This window comes from Cheilinus undulatus, linkage group 3, assembly GCF_018320785.1.
Source record: "Cheilinus undulatus linkage group 3, ASM1832078v1, whole genome shotgun sequence".
Classification (NCBI taxonomy): domain Eukaryota; kingdom Metazoa; phylum Chordata; class Actinopteri; order Labriformes; family Labridae; genus Cheilinus; species Cheilinus undulatus.
The window spans coordinates 26,510,291-26,533,888 of record NC_054867.1 but is presented as its reverse complement, the minus strand read 5'-3'; the positions used below and the strand labels follow the sequence as shown (position 1 = coordinate 26,533,888).

At 39.2% G+C, this 23,598-nt stretch overlaps 1 protein-coding gene across 3 annotated transcripts; it reads right to left on the bottom strand.

Annotated features, from left to right (window-relative positions):
• Window positions 1-134: 134 nt before the first annotated feature.
• LOC121506964 (transmembrane protein 198-like) lies at window positions 135-21,779 on the bottom strand. 3 transcript variants are annotated; one of them, XM_041783036.1, is made up of 5 exons: window positions 21,268-21,779; window positions 6,910-7,150; window positions 6,211-6,786; window positions 1,285-1,433; window positions 135-1,190 (listed from the first exon to the last, which is right to left on the bottom strand). In XM_041783036.1, the coding sequence occupies exons 2-5, from the start codon at window positions 7,061-7,063 to the stop codon at window positions 1,041-1,043; spliced, it is 1,029 nt and encodes a 342-aa protein (XP_041638970.1). In that variant the 5' UTR covers window positions 7,064-7,150; window positions 21,268-21,779; the 3' UTR covers window positions 135-1,040. The 3 variants fall into 3 exon arrangements, with proteins under 3 accessions (XP_041638970.1, XP_041638972.1, XP_041638971.1); XM_041783038.1 differs by having other exon boundaries at window positions 1,356-1,433; XM_041783037.1 differs by lacking the exon at window positions 21,268-21,779 and adding an exon at window positions 20,037-20,315.
• Between the last annotated feature and the right edge of the window lie 1,819 nt (window positions 21,780-23,598).

Here is a 23,598-nt window from a genome sequence, read left to right as displayed (position 1 = left end):
CAAACCACTTGCAGAGTAGGAAATCCCTCCCCTGACCTCTTTTCTTGTCCATGAAAATCTGATGAGTAATGCTGCCAGTGTTGCACAGAGCCCACAGAGACAGTCCTTTCACTTAACCAATGTCTACAAGGTGGTTTTATATCAAACACATTTATTCATCTTTGACATCTCTATAAACAGGTATGTACACATCCAGGTAACAAAGTACATTGTCCCTGAAAAATCCAAACAACAAAAGGGATAATTATTTAAAAATCTACAAATTGACAACAGACATGCTTTGTTTGTTGCCCTTTTTCCAAAACTACCATATTCATTGTATAAATTAAATTAGAAAACCTCAACAGGCCAGTTGTTACCTGTGACGTTCTAACAAACAAACACACAAAAAGTCACAGGATAAGGAGTGCTGCTGGAAAAGATCCCGCTAAAAGCTCTGACAAGAGCTTTCCATACAAACTGTATCTTAATTGCATCATTTAATTTTTACTTCACTTTCATACTTCTATTTCCACCTACATGCTCTATTTTACTGTCACAACACACTCCATCTAAAAAAAACACAATTTAGTAAATTTAACAATAAAATTTGAGGAATTCTACGACCACAGTTAAACAATACAAAATGTCATAACACAACACTTCATGGCAATGGCTAATTTTTAAGTACAGTACATGTAATGTCAAATTTATTTCTTTGTTATAGTCACAACTAAAAATGACACACACTTGGTCTTCAGGCTCGTACTTGCTTTTTATGTATTAGATACATAAGGAAAAGAAATTAAGGACCCTACAATGTAGGAATGTTTTTAAGTACATCTCTGAGGAACAGGGGCGTTGCAGTGGTTATAGTCCTCACCAAACTGGAACTCCACACATTTTACTTTCAAATAGGCAGCTTTCTCTCTCATTGAACACTAAGGCAGAATAAAAGCCTTCAGTGAGAGTCACAGTTTATTTGTTCTTCTCTTCTTCATGAAGACACAGCTGGAGAACCAGCGAAGCACCAAGCAGTCCCTTCTCATCCTTTGTAAGACTCACACCCTGATGACCGGGGTGGTAGCTGTGAGGGGTGCTGTGGATCCAGTCTCAAAGTCCAGGTCGATCATGGTGTGGTTGGCAGTTCCCAGGCTGCTAAGGGAAGTGCCGGTGCCCATCTGTCTGTCCCGCAGACTTTGCAGGTAGCTCTGAGAACGACAAAAGGAGAGGGCTCAGTCAGTTAGGAAGTGTAGAATATAGGGCATCATTTTCACAGCAAACGTCATGTTGGGTGACACTGACCGGTGCCAGTAGATCACCAGCGTAACGTTTCACTGGGGTGGGTTTACGGCGGTATGTGCCTTCCTGCCCACCTGCCTGCTGTCGCTTCTTGGCGTCTTTCTCCCGAATCCTCATCAGCTGGACTCTCTTCTGTCTCCGACTGATCACAACTAAAAGACGGGGAAAGTAAAAGTCAACATTATAAATAATAAAGTAATAAACATCACAGGGATTCAAAAGGACTATGAGACACAGTGGAAGGAGAAATTAAAGCTTTGAGAGTGGAATTAAAAGTGATCCCTCTTTGTGACCTTCAAAAACAAACAAGACCACTAGCATAATTTTAGACTATTTCTGTGGAGTAACTTTTAATGTCTGAAACTGCTGCAGTGGGGGTGTCAGATGTGGTACTGATATACAAAAATGCCCATTCAAAAAAAAAAAAAAATCCAATTCTCAGTTCTGACTGAGTGATAAACTTTGAGAGTTAAAAGAAATCAGGGTGGGTTCTTGTCAAAAACCCTTTCTATTGGCAATGTCCTGACCAGGTCTTTTTGCAGCCATTATTGATCATCTATGGTTAGAATTGGCTGATAACGATCATATTTAATGTTTTAAATACAGAAGCTGGTTTAATGGATTGTCAGTCTATTGAAATGTCATATGGGTGGCAGAATAACCTAAGAAAGGAGCACCAAAGTAATAGTCAACGACATGTTTTCACTTGCTTTGTTTTATCCTACCGTAAGGACAACTGAATTATGCAAAGTGATGATTCATTGGCTACAATCTTCCTGTTCTTTCCACAGCTTTTTGAATGTTCTCACCTCAGTCTACATTACAGCTACTTCTCTCTTTTGTCCTCTCTGCTAAAACTGCACAAGTTTAAAATCTAAAAGATTTAATGGATGAAACTCCATATCAGAAGAGGATGAATGCAGTCAGATGACATCACTACCCTTCCTATTTGTAGTTTTACCCTTAAAACCGTTCAATTTTAAACCCAAGTGCAGTTTAAGCAAAGAGGACAATAAGGAATAAGTAACTAATGAAGACTGAGGTGAGTGCATTCAAAACGCTGCAAAAATAAGAACAATGCACCCTGAAGACTTCACTAACCAGAATGCATTGCACAAAAATGACAGCCTACAGGTGAATCTATTTTGAATTTTCTCTGAAATGTAGAAACGCTGTGTTTCTTTGAGCAGCAGGATACATATAGAAGATACTAATGATGATTTTTGATTTATGTTTTGTGTCAAAATAATAGATAGAATTCCAAAAACCAGTGAAATACCAGGTAGAAAGATAGAAAACCAATCGAAAGCATTTTTTATTGATGTAGGTTCCACCTTGCCTAGAGACTTGATAAGATATCACAATGTGCTGAGTTTGGGGTGTGATGTTCTTCCCAGAGCTGATAATGTAGCTACTAATGGCTATTTGGGTATTTACCCAGTTAAAATAATAAATAATAAAGTTCATTTTTTCCTGTGATTTACTTCAAAAGGTTAAACTTTGATCAGTACTAGATACATATCATACAAAGTGAAATATTCAATGACTTCTGTGTTTAAATCTTGATGATTATGGCTTACAATGCACAAAAATCTAATTCCACTGTCTGAAAAAATCAAAATATTGTGGAAAAGTCCAATTTGCAAAAGTTTCCTTAACCTTTATAGTGGTTCAGTACACACAACCACAAATATGCTGACTTGACAAACATCAAGAGGACAATCATTGACATCCTCCACAATGAGGGTAAGCCACATAGGTCATCACTTAAAGGGCAGGCTGTTTTCAGAGACTGTATCAAAGCATATTCATGGAAAGTTGACTGGAAGGGAAAAGTGTGGTGAGCAAAGGTGCAACAGCAGTCCAGCAGGACTTGGCATCTGCCCACAGTGAAGCCAAAACTACTAGTCTCTGATTTGCTGACCATGGAATTGCTGTGCTTGATTGGCCAGCCAACTGGCCTGACCTGAACCCCATAGAGAATCTCTGAGACACCAGACTCAACAATACCGACGAGCTGAAGGCTGCCATCAAAGCAACCTGGGCTTCATAACAACCCAGCAGTGCCACGGACTGATTGGTTCCATGCCACATCACATAGATGCAGTAATTAGTGCAAAAGGAGCTGCAACCAATTACTGAGTGCATAAATGAGCATTATTTTCCAGAGGGTCAGCATTTCTTTATTTTGACCCTGTTTTGGACTATTTTTTATATTATATTATTTTCAGATCTAGTTTTTTATGTTTTATGTCATTTAAACAAAAAAAAAGCCTTGAAATATTTGACTTTGTATCAGATGAATCTAGAATTCATAAAAGTTTCACCTTTTGAAGTAAATCCCAGGATAATATTCTGACATTTTGAGGTGCACCTGTATATTTCATGTACTGGACTTCTGTGGTTTCGAAAAGTTACTTTCACAATTTTCTTTTAACTCATCATTAATGCTTTGAGCTTAAGGGGGAGGGACCTCATGGTGGTTTATGCCCTGGGCCTCCAAATGACTAAAACAGCCCACACTCTCCCACACACATCGTCTTGTTCTGCCTGGCCTCATTTTGTAGCTTTGTTTATTTTTCTTTCTGCTCTTTCAACAATATCCATCAATAGAATATTAAAGATCAAATAACATACACGCATTTAAACATGATGCACTTAATATTACATTATAAAACACGTAATATGAGAGTGTGGAGGCTCATTGATGATAACACTTATCACAAAAATCACAAAATATGAGTAAGGGAGAGGATTGGCAGAAGTGACTGAAAGAATTATTTAAAAAGGGCATAAGAACCTTCAGTTTAAACAGGAGACATCACACCTCAATGAATTAACTTACTGAAGGGATGTTCTCTCTTCCTAGTGCATGTGCCTTGATCGTGTGTGCATCCGACAGTAATGATATAGCAAAAAAATATTAAGGTTTAAATGTAAATTTATCAATTAAAGGCTTAACCTTGCAAAGCAGATGGATACGCCCGTTCCCTTGTTTTTCACAGGCGAATTCATCTTGCAAAGCTCCCGTCTGAACCATTTAGGCCTGGTTAGAAAGTGACAGGACCAATCAGCGACGAGGGGCAGCACTTTCAGGCGCAGCAGGGTCGTGACGTAAACAAGCAGCAGCCAGAGCTGGTGCAGTTATGGAGGAAGAGATTAGCGTGGATGCTGCTAAAGCGCCAGTTTTATCAGAATTTGACGACATTTCTTTGTTTAAAGAAGAACAAAGAACAGCAGTGAGTTGTTTTCTTTTCAAAAACGACAAAAGTTATGTCTATAGTCGCCATGTTTCACGTTAGTCCTCAGTAGCTGCGCACGCGCGGCTCAATAGCGGCTAGGTCATGTGTTGTGTTGCTTTTATTTTATTTTATAGAGATGTGACAGACTCACACTCAGAGTTCTTTTCAAAGCCTCTGCCTTTTCTCCAACGTTTCCTGTTGCAGCTTTCCCAGATGGATGTGTGAAACAAATCCATTTGGCATGTCAGGTTATTAAAGCCTGTCATACATGTGCAAAAATGTATTGACATGGCATGCAGCAATTCTCTTATGATGACAGTGTTTCCCTTCTTTTAAAGTTTTTCAGGAGGAGGATTATTTCTTCCAGGTAATAATAACAATAAATTTTATTTAAAACGCACTTTTCATTTCGAGAAATCTCAAAGTGCTACAGTAAAAAGGTAAGCAGTAAAAGAGACACAACTGGTTACTAAGATCAACATGTAGCTCAAGAGCTGCAGTTTAAGTATCACTGTGCTAACAGTTAATGCTAGTTAGCTGACAGGCTTTTCTCTGCTGGTTTTAACAAAGATTTCAACACAGATTTCAGCCTTCAATTCATATATGCAACTAACAAGCAGCAGTTTAACTTGATTCAAAATGTTTATGTGGAATAATAATAATTGACTGGTGATCTAATTAGCCTATATTTGTAGTTTTCACAATTTATTTGCCCCAGGCACACGTAAGATCAAGCCAAAATCTAAAAGCACACCATATTCATATCCAGGCAGATTAGCCTCTTTAACACATGTAATAGTATCTTTAGGCATTGTATAGTTGTAGTATTGACATATGGTTGTAGAAAATTCCCATGGTAATCATAAATTTGCCTTGCCGCACCATTTGAAAACCACTGGCCTTTATTATTATACTTCACATCACACACACTGCTTCTCTCACCTGCAATGGACTATTACCAAGGGGACCAGATTGCCAGGTGTAATCATATTTAAGAAAAGTTTATATTTGTTTTGTTGTTTTTCTTATATATTGGCTGATAGTGACCGACCAATCGTTCCCCTCTCGAGGGGGAATCAAAAGCATCACAAACCAAAAGGAGCTTTATTTAAAAAATTTCCAAATTATAATGTTAACATATAAACAAATGTGTCTTTCCTGATCAAACCCCTAAGAATAAACTCATAACCTCAAGGCAACACAAGTGAAAGACAATACAAGTAAAAACACAGTGGAAAACATTCCTCACGCTAATCAAAAACTATAAATAAATATATTCATTAAACTTTTAGGACTTAAAACTTTAAAAATAACTGCAACAAATATGTTTTAATGACTTTCAGATCTAGCTTATGTCAACTTGGTGGGAAAACCTAAACCTATATTTCCTTTGTAGACTTGGTGTAAAAAAAGCAGAACTGATTTCTGCTTCAGCTTAAAATTAATTACTTTGATTCTTAAATACTATTTGCTTGTAGACATAAAAGTCCTGTCAAGATTTTGTGGAAAAAAACAGCTGAGGGTTCATGTGACCAATCATGTGGGTAGTGAATAGTTTATTTTAAACATTAAACTTACAGTGAACTTTCCTGCAAAGAGGGATTCACTAGTCTTTAATGAGAGTGTTTTGGACTCCTCAGATTTCTAACAAAACACACATCAGAGTGTCATGATATATCCTCCTTACCCTCAGTGTGTGAGAAGCTGTCATCTGTCAGTTTCCATTGGACCAGCACGCCTATGAGGCTGAGGGCAGGCCAGATGCCCAGAATGACCCAGCTGTACCAGCAGAGAGGGGGTCCGGGTGTGAGTCTAAGACAGTCATACACATGTGTGGCCAAAGCCAGCATCTCCACAAAATAATCAGCGCACACTGTCATGATGGCGGCACCAAACACGGCTGTGGAGAGCATGGTGAAGAGCTTCTGCCACTGCAGTGTCAGCACTGCAAACAGCATGCCTGTTCCCAGCAGAGCACCCAGTGGGACCCAGACTGTGGTAGGAGTGTAGAACTGGTGAGTGACCAGCAAGGCGGCAAGAGCCAGGAGGAGACCTAGCAGTAGACCAGTCATGAAGAGGCCGACGCTTCGTACCAGCATGGTGACCAGGCCACAGAGCAGGCCTATACCGAGTCCGATACCTGCGCTGGCCTCCACACTCAGCTGAGTGTCCAGCACATGCTCCTTGTGACAGAGCAGGAAGATGATGACAGAGCCAAACATCAGACCAGATAGGAACATGACGGCCTTGAAACAGCGGTAACCTTGAGAATGAGAGACGGGAGAGATCATAAATGTGCGATTTTAACAAAACACAGATGTTGACTAGAAATCAGTGAGGTGTTGTGTCATCCAAAAAAAGTTATTTCTCAGCTGTCTGTTCTCACCAAAGAAGCAGTAGATGATGCCAAAGAGGCAACACATGGAGCAGATGACAGCAGGGATGACATCATACTTCCTCTCTATCTCCAAACTGCAGAGGTCGACCTCTGACAAACCTGCCCCGGCCCCTTCAGAGCTCAGCCCTGTAGGATCTGCCATTCTGGGTGAATGTGGGAGGCTGAAGTTCAGGAAAAAGGTAGAACTTCTTGCGGCTCTATCTTAAGTCCATCTGAGCAGGTTTGGCAGCTGCAACAGAAAAAAAAGAGAAGAGAGGCTTAAAAAAATCAAATATATCAGTCCTGATCAACAGTGAAATCCTCAGGGGTGAATGTTAAGTGTGAAATCTTCAGGCCAACTGTGACTTCTAGTCTGCTGTGTGTGCAGCTGTCACAAGCTCAACATACAGAGCAATGCAGCTAAGAGCAATCCTGTGTGTAAGGGTTTAAAGATGAGCAGCTCATTCACTCATTACAGTCCATGTAAGTACATAGACTAAGGTAACAGAAAAATATCAGTATCTCTAGGTCTGTAACAATGATTTCATGTTAAACTAGAAGTTTCTTCTTTTCTGTTTTCATTGAAGAACAATTTATAACATACAGTCATATGCCGAATTCATAACTTTGTTTAGATGACTGCTAGACAAAGTAGTTATCCTTTTAAAAATAATGTAACTAAAAAACTTTCCTCTACTTTTGTTTCATTAATACAGCTTAAATAGTTTATTTAGACAAGGAAGTAGAACAGTGTTTCCAGTTCATTAGGAAAAACATAAACCCTTAATTCATGCAAAAAAAGGAGGATAATATGTCAAATCATAAATCACTGCTATAAGAATGAAAATCTTTTGTCCTTACAATATTCACATTTCACCTCCATTCAGACTAATAAAACAGAGGGCTGCAGCAGGCTGAAGGAACCTGGGTGGACGTCTCTGTTTTGAGGCTGCTGGCAGGCCTCTTATATGATCTCACCACAGCTGAGCTCCGATTACAGCAAACTCACGTTTTCTACTTGAGAGAAACAGTTGAGAACAGTCGGTCCTGCCTATGTCTCTGTGTTCTTTTCCAGATCTTTCTCTTTTCACCCCTTGCCTCTCCTTCTTCACCTGGAACTTTCCTGAAATCCTTTTTTCTCTCTTACATAGAAACAAGCCTCATCTGTTTGGTCTTTTACTCAGACACAGGGCTCTGTAATTTTCTGTGTCCTGCCTATGAATGACTTTACATGGAAAAAATGAGACAACTGGAAAGTTTTCTTCTCTTCTTTAGTCACTCGCAGTCCTCCATTACCTATCTTTTACTCACTGTCTCTTTTCTTCTTAACATCAGTGAAAGCTGCTGTGTCTCATTTTATTGTTAAAAAAGTATTTAGTAAGAAAAAAGTCTATACCCACATCCAAACCTAGGTGGGCAGGTGCTGAGCCGAAAAGGAAACTAACAGAGAACAGAAAGACGTCTTGCACACTGCAGGGCTCCAAAAATAAGTTGGTGCAATAAATAATTATATTTTGGGAGACCTGCAGTGTGCGAGACGTCTTTCTGTTCTCTAAAAAAGTATTTAGGGAAAGACTTTTCAATGTGTACATTCCACTTTGATCATTGGCATACAATGAATACTGAAATGGACATAATATGTGCTTTATACACCATGAATTTATGTGGTTTGGTAGTCTTGTTGAAATATAATACATCACAAATAAACTATTGCTTAATTTTTCAACACTGAAGCAAATTTAGTTTACAAAAGTACTATCTGGATCCAGCTAAAATAAGGGCTGGGAAAAGTCCCTTTACATAACATAACCTTACTTTTTCATTTAAAACATACAAATAGGAGATTGGATTTTATGAAAGCATAATGAATGCAAATCGTAACTAAATCAAACCTTCTGGAGAGACAACTGTAAACAATCAGGTTTAACGTCTTAATAAGAGCACCTGCAAACTTCAGATGAAGTGGGTATCTAACCACATAGGACTGGCTCAGTAGCTGGAATTGTTGCCTTTTAGTTTGCACAGTTTGAAGATGACTGGCTGTCAGAGGGATTTATTTGTGTTGTTCTCTGTTTCTCAATATATGCAATAATTACCTTTACAGTTCTACACAAATGTCTAAGCCTTTTTACACAAAGATCCAGCAATAGGCTAAGCACCATTATAACTGATTTGCTTTCTCCACTGAACCACACAACGCCCACATGTTGCTGCCCCAGTTTGTGATTTTGCATGACAAAAACAAAAGCTCTGCTCACAAACACAAGGATTTGGCAGTCTACATCATACACAGAAAAAGACCTACATCTAGCAACAAGAAAGCACAACAAAACTTCACAAGATAACATAAATGTTCAACTCTTCAGCTCAGCTGCTAGGTTAATGGTTGAACTACATCAACCACCACTTGTGCCTGCCATACAGAACAAGGAGCTTGGGTAAAGGCATTACATTCCCACCTTTGCCAGGCTGTTTAAAAGAGGTCAATGCGGTTGCCTTTTATGTTTTAGAATGGCTTCTCTTGGCCAATAATCCAGGTCTCGGGGTGCGTGTGACCCAGAAAAGGAGGTTAGAAAATGGACTGACACACACAGGAACCTCATTGTTTTGGTCTTTTGTCTCACTCTTTGATCTTTTTACTGTGACTGCCTCTCCAAGTCGGTTTGCGGTTACCAAGGTTATAATAGTTTTGGATTTTTCATTAGTTTCTATTTTCCTTTTGTTTTCACTTTCTGTGATCGATTTCAGTTTAGTTTATATTAGTTTTGACTGCTGGTTTGTTGGTTTAGTTTAGTTTTTATTTTGCAAATTTGCTTCGTTTTAGTTTAGTTTTTATCAGTTCCAAGTCTCCAAGTTACACTATCACTATGACTATGAACTACTTAATACTCAAACACAATTTATACTGAACTGAACTCTACCCCAATGTCCATTTACACTCCCAGATCTCTGTTGATCTGCCTCACGTTTCCCCTCTGAGGGTCTCAATGGTGTCCTATGTCTAGCAAGCCTGGAAGTCCTTGCTGCTGTGGGAGAATAGAGCCATTATGGGGCCAAACAAAGACTCTGAGGCCCATGCTGTGACCTCTAGTGGAAACTCAGAGGAAACCATGCGGACAGAAAAGGAGACCACATAGAGATAGCTGAGAGCACCAAGGAAACTGGTAGATCCCCGAGTGTTTGCTTTTAGATGGGTGCCAAGTATTTGCCTTCAGGGGCTGGTGAGTAATGGAGGGAGGGGGTCCTAACTGGACACAGAGTGATCTATCTTAATGGCTGGACTCTCTGGAGGCACCCAGAGATCCAAACTCTTCGTTACCGAATTTCGAAGCTAAAGTCGCCTGGCAACCAATTCAGTCAAAATGACAACAGGACTAAGAGACTGCAGCTATGCTAGCACTATCACTACTAGCACTATTAGCTTGATGCTAATATGCTGATGCTTTGCAAGATACTGTATATTTCACCATCTCACCTTCTGTTTGACCTCTTACCTCACAAAATAAAACTGAGGATGCTGGGAATGTCATCAGATTTTCAGGATTAATGATCGGAATTACGTTGTCAAAGTTTTCATTACTTTTAAAATGTATGATACACATCTGAATGAACCACTCTCTTATGCCTTTAATGAATTATAGTATAGCAAATAGAGAGGGTTTAAAAACTACATTCATGTCAAAACATAAGAAACATTCATAGGAGATTAAGCCATCAAAAACTGCAGGTAAATGTTCATTGTGAATTTAAACAAATCAGTAACATTTTGGTACTGAAACTGTTTAAACTGTACGAATATGTTGCCGATTTGAGCACACATGCCAACGCATTTGTACAATTTAGACGTTGTGCAGGGAGCATTTTTGTTGTTGCAATTTTTGATAACTATTTAAAGTTTAAGATTAGCCCAAACCTGATCGTAGTGTTTATACTTTAAAGATGCCCCATTGCTTTTCTTCTTACTGACACCGATCCCTATACCTAGACTTAAGGCCTCCACCAAGAACCCCTTTTTAACATGTGCAACTGAAAATAGAAATGCATCGATTGCAATTTCATTGGCCAATCCCAATTTTTTGTCAAGGTACTGGACTGCTGCAATGATTAGGCCGACATCACTAGTGATAAGTCGACAGTAAAAATAGTAAAATACTTAAGCACTGTACTTGGGTCTATTTTTTGAGTATCTGTACTTACACAATTATAATTTTTTGGGAGCATTACTTTGACTCCTCTACATTTTTATGAATCATCTTTTTCCCTGTTAATTTTGCTCAGAAGTCTGCTGATATAGTTTCTTTTCTTTTCAAATATCTGATCTGAAAGATGATAAACTGTGTTTGTGTGTGGTTTGTGTGTTGTAAGTGTTGTTGCCTTATCTGTTTAGAGTGATATTTTGCTGGTGATGATGTGTGCATTGTTGCTCTTTCAATTAAGTACGAAAATAAAACGGGTAGTTACAATGATGGCTACGGCAGAGAAGGATGATTCTCCCCGTGGGCACTCATGGCCAAGAAAAATTCACTCAATGTCTTAAGGCCATGTTTGAGTTTTTTTTAAATGAAGAATTATTTGTATCATTATTTATGTCAGGGATGCACAATATCATCAGCATGATATCAGTATCAGCAGATATTAGTTTGTAAAGTTGAATATTGGTATCAGCAGATATTAACATTTCTGCCTATATTTACAGCTAACATACTGTATATCCACCCAATTTTTGTCTCTGACTCAACACTGGTTTCCTTTTCTTATCCGATGTTCAACTGGCATCCTGTAAAGATATTTCTGCACATCATTTACCATACTCAGACAGTTTTTACTCTCCTGTCGACCTTCAACACATTTTCCCCCTCAAAAGTATTAATTTGTTACAATGTCATTTAGCAGGCGCTTTTATCTAAAGTGACGCACATACAGGTAGAAAGATATTCCAGGAGTTGAGGACCTTGCCCAACAGGCCCAGACTGGATATTTTGGAGATTCTGTACTGACTGGGACTTGAACAATCCATCTCTCAGACCAAAGTCAGTGGTGTAACCCACTGAGCTATCCAGCCCCAGTTATCGATATCAGAAAAAAACCCAAACAATACCAAATCCTAATCAAATATCAGCAAAAATACAACATTGTGCTTCCCTATTTTTTGTAGGGATGCACAGATGGTTTAACATCACTTAATAACAGTATCAACCAGTATTGGCCTTTTTGACAAACACCAGCCATCAGCAATTAATGTGGGCCTGAACCAATGTCAGTAGCAGATGTCACCTGTTGTGTCAGATCAATTTGATGCTGCCATGGTGTACATTCAACTTCTGTTTTAGAGAAGAGATTTAATATTGGACAGAATATGTGGTCTGTCGGAAAAACTCTGATTTTATGGCCAAGCATGAGAGAAAATGATGTCATCATGGGAAAGTTATACCAGAAGAAGTAATGAAAATAACAACCACGTCAGTATTAGCTAATTTTAAACATCAGTATCAATATACCATCTACCCTGATTTTACAATGGATGCGTCGCTGCTTGATCTCTTGCATTGTGAAAATACAATGTTTAAAAAAAACTGATGCAAGAACTCCAGTTCTTTAATTCAAGTTAGAATTTGACTGAAATTTGAGTAAAATTTGACCAGGAATATTTATACTACTGAAGTTGTGTACTTTGTCCACAACTACTGCACAGGCATTGGTTTGATTAAAGTAAGCCATTTACTGGTAACTGTACCAGTATGACTATTACATTTCTATAAAATGTTACAGATAGTAATGTATTTATTTCATAACTAAGAGGCCAGCTTCATGATGATGCTAGGGTAATGGTGTGAGAATCCCAGTACGATAATTTAACAAAGGACTTTTTATTCTATATCAAACCAAAAAATCTATTAATAACTGATGACAAGTTCTGGACTGACAAGCCAACTTGAATTAAACAACTTGCATTTTAGCATAGACCAGCTGAATCAAAAGGTGTCAAGCACCCTTGATTGTACTGGTACAAAGAGAAAAGGGACACATAATGGCTTCTAGAGGTATCACTTACATTACTAAAGGAGCAACAGTTTGAAACTGTGGGTAAACACACAATAAGGATCAGCTACAGATGACCTATTGGAATATCATGTTGCCCTCGAAACAAAAACTTGTCCAAGAGTTTACACCCCCTGAACAAACACAGCAGGGGGTTGAGCAGTGCAGATTTGAGTGCTCAGCTGCTGAGAAACAGGCCGGGCCGACTCCAAGTTCCCCACATAGCCAATTTGGGTGTGTTTGAAGAAGGGGTAGGCGTGTGTGATCAGAGCCAAGGATTCTGCGTCCTCCTCTGACTTGATGACCGGGGACAGCTGAGAGGCTGAAAACCTGCGGTGGTTGGATGGTCTGAAAACTTCACTTAGAAGACTCTTCTGAGAATCTGAGATGTACTGAGGACTGCTCTTCGCAGTTGCAGCTACAAATCATGCTAACCATCTTTAATCCAACACCCAGAATGGTCGTAAGGCTTACCAAGTCCTGATAAGAACTATCACCATGGTGATAAAGCTAACTTAAACAGTGGGGGTTACTTTAAAGGTCGCTACAGTGTGTTTAGGATACAACTTGATACACATGGATAAATGCATGCTCATTATTACAAAAACATCTGCTTTCACTCAGGATCACATTGAGCAGGACATCATATAGGTTGCTGCTAAGCATCCTGCTCCTCTGTAACAGGAAGGGGAAGCTTAGGGCCAGATGGGGAAATGGAACATCAAGTTTCAGCAGGAACTGACCCTTGTGTTTGTGGCATGGAGCAGAGACATGAACACAAAGATCATCATTTGAACAACACTTCACTTAAAAAAATTCTATTCTTTTCTTTTTCAATTTCAACTGGGTTTGGAAACCACAAGGCAGCTAGCTCAAACTCTACACTGCTTTAAAAAAAAGTCACCAGAGACAAGGCGCACTGAACAGTCTGGCCAAGGAAACTGAAGGCACAAGAGTCTTGCAATGTGAGGAAAATCTGCTTGTAATCTGTCTGGCTTGCAGGTTAATCCACACATAAAACTTTCCATTGTGTCAACAAGTGCCACTGCATGATTAAAAATGTTTAGTTTTAATTGTGTGAGGCTGTGTTGTTTACATGATTTGATGTCTTGATTTCATATCATTTCAGCCTGGGCTAAAACTCAATAAATCTGCTCTTGTAACACATCCACTTCCTGTAACATGTATTGACAAACCAGTACCTGCCAGTGAATCATGTCTCTTACATTCACCTGTCACACACCTGCCACATTCCAGTCACTATAACTAAACAGAGGCTGCACTGTCTTGACTCTATTCTGCTCTTTTATCCAGATTTATCTCTCTTCACTCACACTATCATGCAGATGAAAAACCAAACCCTTAGATGAAAATGATTCTGGTTATACAAAGCTGACTTAAAGTGACACATGGGATTCATTTGCATGCACAATACTCACATGGACATGTGTGGCTAGTGCGTCTGGCAGCTTTTTCTTGCACGTGGCTGCTTTCATGACTCGTATAAACAAATTTCAACACATCCCATTACTTCACTAAAGTGCCTTTACAGGGTCACGTGTGATTAGACACATCAACAGGGCTTATTTTTTCCCCTGTGCTGATCAGGGAGGTAACAAACCATCCCTTACTTATATTTATGAAGAAGTCTAATCTACTTTGAAGGCTATTTTTCTTTGGTATCACAGGGTCTTTTGCTAGCAACCACCTGCTTCAATCACAGCTACCTGCATCAGAAAATAAATCACAGCATTGGTCTTCAACAAACAATATGTTTCAGAGGTCTTCCTTGAACTGAAGAATGTGGGAAAAAATATCAAGTGCAATCAAGTCTTCCAGACTCCCATATTGGAGACAATGGAGCCCCCAAAACTGAATTTTTGTGGAGAACTATTTGCCTGTAGCTGACTAGATACATCAAACCAACTTTATTTTGCACTGAGACCGTCTGGTATTTCCTTAATAGGGGCCACTTTCACTACATTATAAAATTCACATCATTTTTGGAATATTTCACCAACCTCAATAGCTTTTTAGGAAGAGGAGGCAGTACTCAAATAACAGTACTTCACAGAGTTCAAACACAAATCTAAGAATTTTGTACTTGTCAAGCTCATACCAAAGAAAATTATCCAATTTTTCCACCATATGGTGTTGACACTTTTTGGACTTCCCTGCTAACAGCACACAGTCATTTTCATTGTAAAGTAAGTTCCCTTTAACTTGCATTTCCCATCTTCTTAAAGTGCAACTAAACCCTCACCCCATTTTTTTAGCTGAGAAATTATGTATATTACCATTTACTACTGTTGGTGAATAACTAATGTCCAGTTCTTAACATCTGACCACAAAGACTTGAATTTTACATTTTGTGTAACAAATGTGGGGCTGCACAGTGGCACAGGGGTTAGTGCCTTCTTGCTTCACAGCAAGAGGGTTCCCAGGGCCTTCTGTGTGGATTCTGCATGGTCTCCCCCGTGCATGTATGGGTTCTCTCTAGGTACTCCGGCATCCTCCCACAGACCAAAAACATGCTTGTTAGGTATACTGGTAACACTAAATTAGCCGTTGGTGTGAGTGTGCCTGGTTGTTTGTCTCTACATGTCTGCCCTGTGATTGACTGGCTACCAGTCCAGGGTGTACCCCGCCTCTCAACCAATGACAGTGGGGACAGGCTCCATCCAGCTCCTGCAACCCCAAATTGGGATAAGCAGTGTTGATAATGGATGGGCATAAGAAATATGCATAGCGACTGCCTTCTACAGACTGAAACCAGTCTAACATAGCTGAATTTTTCTGCGGGCTGCACTTTAGTACCAGGTCACAAAGTAAGGGCCTGTGTCCATAGCTGGCTTTTGTTTTTAGCACTGGCAGCACTTATTTTTTTATTGAAAAAAATATAGTCCAGTTTTCTGAGTGCTCAGTGCATTTGGCAAAAAAAGCTCTCTCAGTTGTAAACCATTCAACTTTTGGAACAGGGCTACGCTCGTCAATGTCACATCTTGCTTGTGCTGATCAAAGTTGAGAAGGGTGGGACTTCTGGCAATAGCAGAAGAGAAACTGATCTGACTTTTTTTTATCAAGGGTAGTTTTCAGGTCTGCAGCTGCCTGTGTCAAGACAGGATTCTTTTACATTGTCTCCATGTCTTTAGTGTGATATTCCCTAGAAATACAGTAATATGAAAAACAGAGACATTTTAAAAACAATGTTACAGATTCTACTGAGGGGAGCGGGATTCATGTTTTTGTAAGGTAGCAACAAAGAATGCTGGCAAGAAGTGCTCAGATGAGGTTGTCTGTTCTGCCATCACTAAAAAAGTTGGCTATGGGGCACAGATGGCCCAGTGGTTTAAGGCACACCCCCATGTACTGTGCCTGTGGCACTTTCCTACATGTCTCTCCCCTTCTCTCCCATCCCTGCTTCTGACACTGTCCACTTTCCTTCTCTATCCATAAAGGCTTAAAGAAGCCCAAAACAAATCTTAAAAAAAAAGTCTGCTAAGTACAAAGGACCTTAACATTTATGTTCAACATGGAGCTTGTACTAGGCCGTTTCATTTAAATGCATTCTAAAGACGAAAATATTCCAAATGAGTTCGAAAGGCATTTTTTGAAATTTCAGGCTACATGTACTTTAGCCAAAACTCTGGGTTTTAGTCATGGGATCTCTCTTCCTTTGTGAATTTATGCCTAATACATCGCCTTAAATGTCATGAATTCTCATATTAATAAGAATATTCACAAAAAGAATGGTACAAAATTCATAGAATGCTAACCAGACAATGAAGATTAGATAGCCTAAAGTTTTCAGATATATATCAATGAAACGTGCCATCTAAAATATAAGATCACAATATAAGAAGACACTTTAAAACCTATAATTTCAAAATCCTAATTTAAATCTTTTTAGACATTTAAAGGATCTGCAAGAACCCTGGCTTTAGTGGAAATCTCTCTCTGAAAGCCATTAAACCTATACAAAAAGCTCCATTTAAAGATCATTTAAATATATGCAATGCCTAAACCTATAATTTCTTAATCAAATTCATTGCCCTTTCATTGCAGATGCCATTCCCTGTCTGATGTCTTATAAGTCATATCCTACACTTTGGTCCTCATAATCCTTAAATCTCATTCCTGCCTGATTTAAGCATAAACAATAGAGGCCTTTTAGTTTAAGACTGAAAAGAGCGACTTATGGTTAGGCATGAAAAGATCAGAGACACAATGTGAGACCTTTTGAAGAGAGTCACATGTTGATGGCACATGGGTGCATAATGTGCATCAGTATACACATGATCATTAGTATGGTTAAAATCCATACTAAGAGCTAATGTCCATCCCTAATGTTAAAAGTGTTCTACATTAAGTTAAAGCTGTGATCCAGCAGAAAAAGGAGTTCACAGAATGTGCAGCAAGCAAGGAGGGGCAGTCCCACAATGCTCTATTAGGGGTTTGTGGTGGAGAGCAGGCTTTAGTAGGCTGAGTGGTGGAGTCTGATGTGCATATGTCAGTATGAGAATGACATTATGGTAGAGTGTGAGATAATATCTGCTGCTGAAAACTATAGAGTGATGCGGGCAACCTAAAAGTAACCATGCATTGTGCATAAGTGTCCTTGAGCAAGATGCCAACTCCCAGCCAGTCCCAGAGCAGTCCTGACCTCTGAGGGAAACCAACAGTGTATAATGGCATATATTAACTCAGGCTCTTATCAAACTGTGGAACTAGTAATGGAGCTGCTTAGGCAGACTGCCAAAGTAAAATTAAATAGTCCAGTGATTAAACTGGGATTATTCTTAGATAGGACTGCTTTAATGGCAAAAGGGGAGTCAGAACATGGTGGCGGTTCAGACCTCCATGTAGTGCCTATATATGTCTGCTGCTCTGTCATTTAGCACAGCCGTTTAACCCTCTTTGTCAAATTCCAGTCGACAATAATTGTACCTCCTACAGCGATCTCACGATCCTAAAATATCACGCTCAGGCTCTGTTTTCTAAGCAAACTCAAAGCCGCTCTTATGTCTCAACTATAACCAGTGTTTAAGTCCTATAAGTAGCCAATGGATGGATGTTTGAAAATGACTGGTATCAGTTTTTATGTGGTTTACATATGACAATGGGGCTTCTCTTTCCCAATCTCAGGCAGACACTCAGCCAAGTCAGTTCTATTTATTCGAACGGAAAGCAATGGCACCAATGTTTGGTTTCTTTATAAAAAATATTTCATTAATTACCCTTAAAAAACTTGAAACATCACATCGGGTTGCATCTTATTGGTCCTTTGAGTGTTTCCTCCCTTTTATGAGAGGCTTCTTTTAGGTGACTTCTAAGACTAAAATTCACTAATTTCATCCTCAGAACCTCAAGTAGGTAGCACAAAATCCATAAAATGTACATACAAATAGGTAGAATACCTTGTGCAAAAGTGGTTGTATTCATCCACTGTAAGTGCTTCCAAGAAAAGTAGTCACAAGTACAGCACACAGTAGTCTCCTTAATAAATGAACCCTAGCTCTGAGTCTTTTAGAGATTACAACAGCAGATATCCTCTTTAACACTGCTCTTATTCATTATGACAAGCCAAGAGCCACTCCACAGTGTAGAGATTTGTTCCATGTGCTGTGTATATGAACAGATGCAGCAGGCCTGAGCATGTGGCTTGACACGGCTGAAGTACTTATTCAAACAATTCTGGAGACATCAGAGGTAAACTCAGCTCAGTGACCGCAACACGACAGGGTCAGTATGAAACTGCAATTGAGACAGCTTTAACTCTTATTTTCCTTATGTGTTCCAACAAATAGTGGCAACTGACAACAGAGGAGAAACCAAGTAAACATGACTCTCTTGTGTCTTTGTGTATACTCCTATACACTTTATGCAGTACAGCTGAATAAATAAGAAGAAAGTTTAGCTGGCATAATAGCTGAAAAGTAAATTAATAAATTCCTAAATTTCTGCTCTTGGACAGCTTTAGTGAAAAAAGGATTTATCAATTAAAGTAAACAATAAAGTAAAACTTACATACTTTATTTTGACTTACACTTTAACTGCATATAATTGTTATTCTCATTGTCTAAAGTACCACCTTTGTCACCTCTTTGTTGCTTCCCTCAATCACTGCTCAACTTTCAAAGCTTTTTCATCCATCACCTCAAGTGTATAGGACCAGGATGCCAGAATCTTTTAGCGAAGCATAATCATGATGGTGCTAGAATAAATACTTTAAAGAGGAAAAAAGTATGGTAAAGGTGAATAAAAACCATCTTGAACACAAGAGGCTCAAACATAATGCAATTTGTGCCATTGGTTTAGAGTTATAGAAGGTCACGTCAGGGTGGCAGGGTACCAAAATGAAGCACAGAAATAGAAATCTGTAATTTAATTGCACATGGTATGTATTGCAACACCCCAGATCATATGAGGTCTTCGGTAGAAGCTCCCCAGCGTCTCATCAGGTCTTAAAGGTGTGCATATACACATGAATAATATATGATGTTGCATCAGGTCTAAATGGGTTAACTTGCAACATTAACAAATGCAAACATCTTAGTAAGCAACTTAAAGAAGAAGGCTAATCCAAAATTAAATCAAATTAAAGTGTTTTTCTTCTTAAAGTGAGAATGCCTATTTTTCTTTATGGGCACTGTTGTTGCTGAGATAGATTTATACAAACAAAGAGGTGGTCCTTTCTATTTTTGTAAAAAAAAAAAAAATATATATATATATATCTATGCTACACTAAAAGTTCAATAAACAGCCTAGATATTTTGAATCAAAATGCATGTTTTTACTGTGGATGTCTACATGCCGTGCACTTTAAGGTGCAGCTTTCCTTACATCACTGTACAGTGTATCGTTTAATGACAGAACAGCTTTCTTTTCCATTTTTTGCTCAATCTCTTCCCCCAACACTTTCCTAAAAACTGCATAAAAGTGGTTTCATATGTTCAATACCTGTTTGTTAACTTGAATGTGTTTCATTGTTGAATCTAAGTCACCATGGTGTATGTAATGATACACGATGCACAGGAGACCCCTGCTTTCATGCTAATTAAAAGGTACAAGCAGCAAAACAGCATGTGCAAACTAACTTTCATCACCCTCTGCTCTTCATGCTTTCTTCCCAGCCTTCCTTTTCCCCAGAAAAGCTGGGAAGGGCTTCCTCTATGCCTTTTCAAAGAGGTAAACCCATCTGGTGCAGGCTGACAGAGTATAGGTCAAGTATATGAGGGGTACATTGAAGGGGTGTAACTACAGAGTTCACTCTCCAGTAAAGATAGGACCTGAAGGTTGTCATCACACTGCCCAGAGAACCAAAAGGCACTCCCAAACTGGATCACCCAGGAGAACCACAGGGCCAGGGCTGTTAGCGCGCTATGAGGGCCGAGAAAAATGGCTTTAAACAAGATTTGAACGAGTACAGTCTCTGTTATTGAAATCATAAATAGTACATATATACGTATATAACTAAAAGCAAGAGATTGAGAGAGCACCGTCTAAATTGCACCCATACATTGGAAACAGTAAGTATTTAAATAAATTTGGGAAGTGTACAGTTATTGTGCTGCAACTGTTGTAACGAAAAACAACACAAAAAATCCAGTATATGGTGCCTAGGATACCTATTTCTATTGCCATGGTATTTATCACCATCCATAAAATTACCTTGCCTCAACAGCTTGTAATTGCTTGTCTTTTACTACATTCATATCTTGATTTAAAACTGAGGTGATAGCCCTCCAACAGAGGAAATAAAATTGTATAAACTGTTGGACTGAATAATCAGACTGTTTGTGAAATGAGATTTCAATTCATCAAATCACAAGTATACTTTTTGTTTTTATGAACTGAAGGCTACTTGCCATCTTTTACATAAACAACTTCTGCCAGACAAGCTCAAAGCCTGAGTTGTGCACAAGATTTAGGAAAATGTTTGGTTCAATGCACACAAAGTGAAGCAATCGTTATTCAGCCTTTGTCCTCAAAGTTAAATTATGTGCCTCAAGTGTAATATGCTTTAAAGGGGAAGAAGCAATAAGGCAGGCTTGGTTGCTACGTGTTCTTAGACACATTTCCAGCTGTGAATACTGGCAATGATCAATCAGAATCTGCGGTTGAATTGTAAATGTAATCAATCACAGTTCAATCATGCCTACAGCCATTGTTTAAAGCAATATACGTGAGGTCACACAATTCAAATGATCCCTTACAGGAGATAACAACCAAACCCTTGGGTTGAAAGTGAAAAGTAGTCTACTTGTGTAAATATTCATATCACAAAACAGCTTTGTAAATTTATCAAAATATTTTTTAAAAACTTACCGATGAGCCTGCGGCAGTTGTAACGTTCACTTCTTGACAATTGGCGCTGTCAAACAGGAAAAACACCCCACCATTCACAAACACAAAAGCGGTGCAAGGGTACCAAGGGAAAACCGGTTCTCTCCCAACTTCTCCCTTTTCAAACTCTCAAACTGTAATCGACTACAACTTCAAAAACGGCATAGCTCTGCTGTTAACCATGCCCCATGCAAACGTTTTAAAAGGCGAAGCTAGTTCTGACTGGCCACAGATGTGAGGAGGGTTAGCTAGTTCCCATTCTCCGCGGTGCCTCACTCAACTTTAGTTCACCGTGGAAGTTCTCGTCTGTGAATCCACATTGAAAAAAAACACTCCACCTCCCTGGAAAATCTTAATACTCCTCCTCACACGCCTCTCTTCTCCCTCTGCTAGAGTAAGTCGCACGCTAAAAAACAAAGGAGGAAAAGTTTTCCCTCTATCCCTCCGAGGCGATTCCCTCTCTGCCTCATCCAGCCGCGTCGTCAGTTGGACCGTTGGAAGAGCCCGGGGGGAGGGAGGAGAGTTAGGGGAGGGGTGAGGGGGCACAGCAATGTATGAGGCTGCAGAATTAATGAGCGAGATGGCTACACTTAAACCTCGGTGTCAAAAACAATTCAGAATAAGGAGTGTTTATTAAGTTTGTGAAAATAAAAACGGTAATTTACATCACATGGGCCCATTCCTACTTAGACTTATAATGTGTTCGCCCCTCCTCAGCGATTTTGAGGGCTCAAAATTAACTACTAGTGTGGGTAAACAAACTTTAGATAACTACAATTACCCAATTATTCTGTGATAAAAAGAAAACTCAGAGAAACAGAAGCAGGCAGGAATCAAAAAGCCTTTGTCTGAAGCCTGAATAAGTGGTGTCACAGCATGTGAAAGGTCCGTTTTCACAATGTGATCCGGTTTGGTTCAGCACAGTTTGCCATGTTTTGCACATTAGGTCTGTGTTTTCTCAGTTGATGTCCGTCCAGCCTCGCTCATTGTGACAGGAAATTAATTTCTTCACAGAGATCCAGATTGTTTGGCTCAGTAGAGCTAGTTGTTTGGCTACCAAATAGCCCTTCATTTGGTACTAGTTTGGCCTTTTAAATGTGGATTAAGTAACGACAAAGGATGGAGGAAAGGAAACTGGCACTCAAAAGTTTCAAAGGCCATTTTGTAGCACAGGCTCGTTTGTGAACACACATCATTTCTTGGTCGTTTATCTCACAAGGTATATTCGGTGATAGTATCACCGTTTCAATTAAAATTTTTGGGACAAAAGAGGGAATTTTTTTTTTAATATGTTAAAGGGGCTTAGCTTACCTCTTAGCTCAGTATAAGACCCCTCAAGACGTTTGTCCTCCTCTTCTGGCTAGAAAATACTAGACACTAGGAGGCTTGCAGCGCTGAGTAGTTTGTGATATTGATTGCCTCCACGCCATGTAAACTAGTTAAACTGTGGAAAAATTCACTTTTTTGTAAAGTGTAGAATTTTTTGATGATAATTTTTGGGCACAGGTTCATTTGGAGCTTTAAAGTCTTAACTTTCCTCTGTTACCATTTATTCCTGATGGCTGTCCCTCACTTCATGACCCCCAACGGACATTTGGGCAACATCAGAATAATGAGACTGCAAAGAACCTATTGATGCCGAGAAGACGAGTGAATAACTGCATTCTGCCAAAAGAGCCTATAGGTTGTTTGCAATCATGTGATCCTAAATGTCTGCTGGGAGGCAGGAAGTGAGGTACAGCCATTAGAATGAATGGCAATGGATTAAGTTGTCAGCCATCAAGATAGTTTTTCATCTGTGTTGTGCTTAGGTGTATCAAGTGGTAATATTCTAAAAGGCATGATCGTTATCCATGGCCAAGGTTTCCCAAACATTTTTTTTGTCCAAGATCCCCAAAATAGCAGTGCAAGGGGCTGGGGACCCCCACTATCCTAATGTTAAAGCTTATGATGTGACAGTGCCTACAAAATGTATTCACCCCCTTGGATTTTTGACCCTTTTGTTGATTTTGTAAATCATTCATTGTTGATATGAATTGGCTTTTCTAACAAAAACAAATATTTTTCTTTAATGTCAAAGTGAAAGCAGATTGCTACAAAGTAATGTCAATTAAACAAAAATATTGTAGCATGTTGGGGGATAAGTGGGGGGAGTTTCCCATCATGCATTTGGGCAGAGTGGTTTGCACCATGAGTGTAGTTGTCAGTTGTGTTATTGACTTAACTAACTAGCTCTCCAACCATCTGAGCGACCCCTCCAGCTACCGCCCCATCAGCCTCCTCAGCCACATTGGAAAACTCTTCGAAAGAATC

Excerpts from the sequence above, each read along its gene's own strand:
- LOC121506964 (XM_041783036.1), bottom strand. The coding sequence starts at position 7,063 with ATGGCAGATCCTACAGGGCTGAGCTCTGAAGGGGCCGGGGCAGGTTTG. Across the intron at positions 6,787-6,909 it reads CATCATCTACTGCTTCTTTG|GTTACCGCTGTTTCAAGGCC; the intron begins GTGAGAACAGAC and ends CTCATTCTCAAG. Across the intron at positions 1,434-6,210 it reads CAGCTTCTCACACACTGAGG|TTGTGATCAGTCGGAGACAG; the intron begins GTAAGGAGGATA and ends CCCGTCTTTTAG.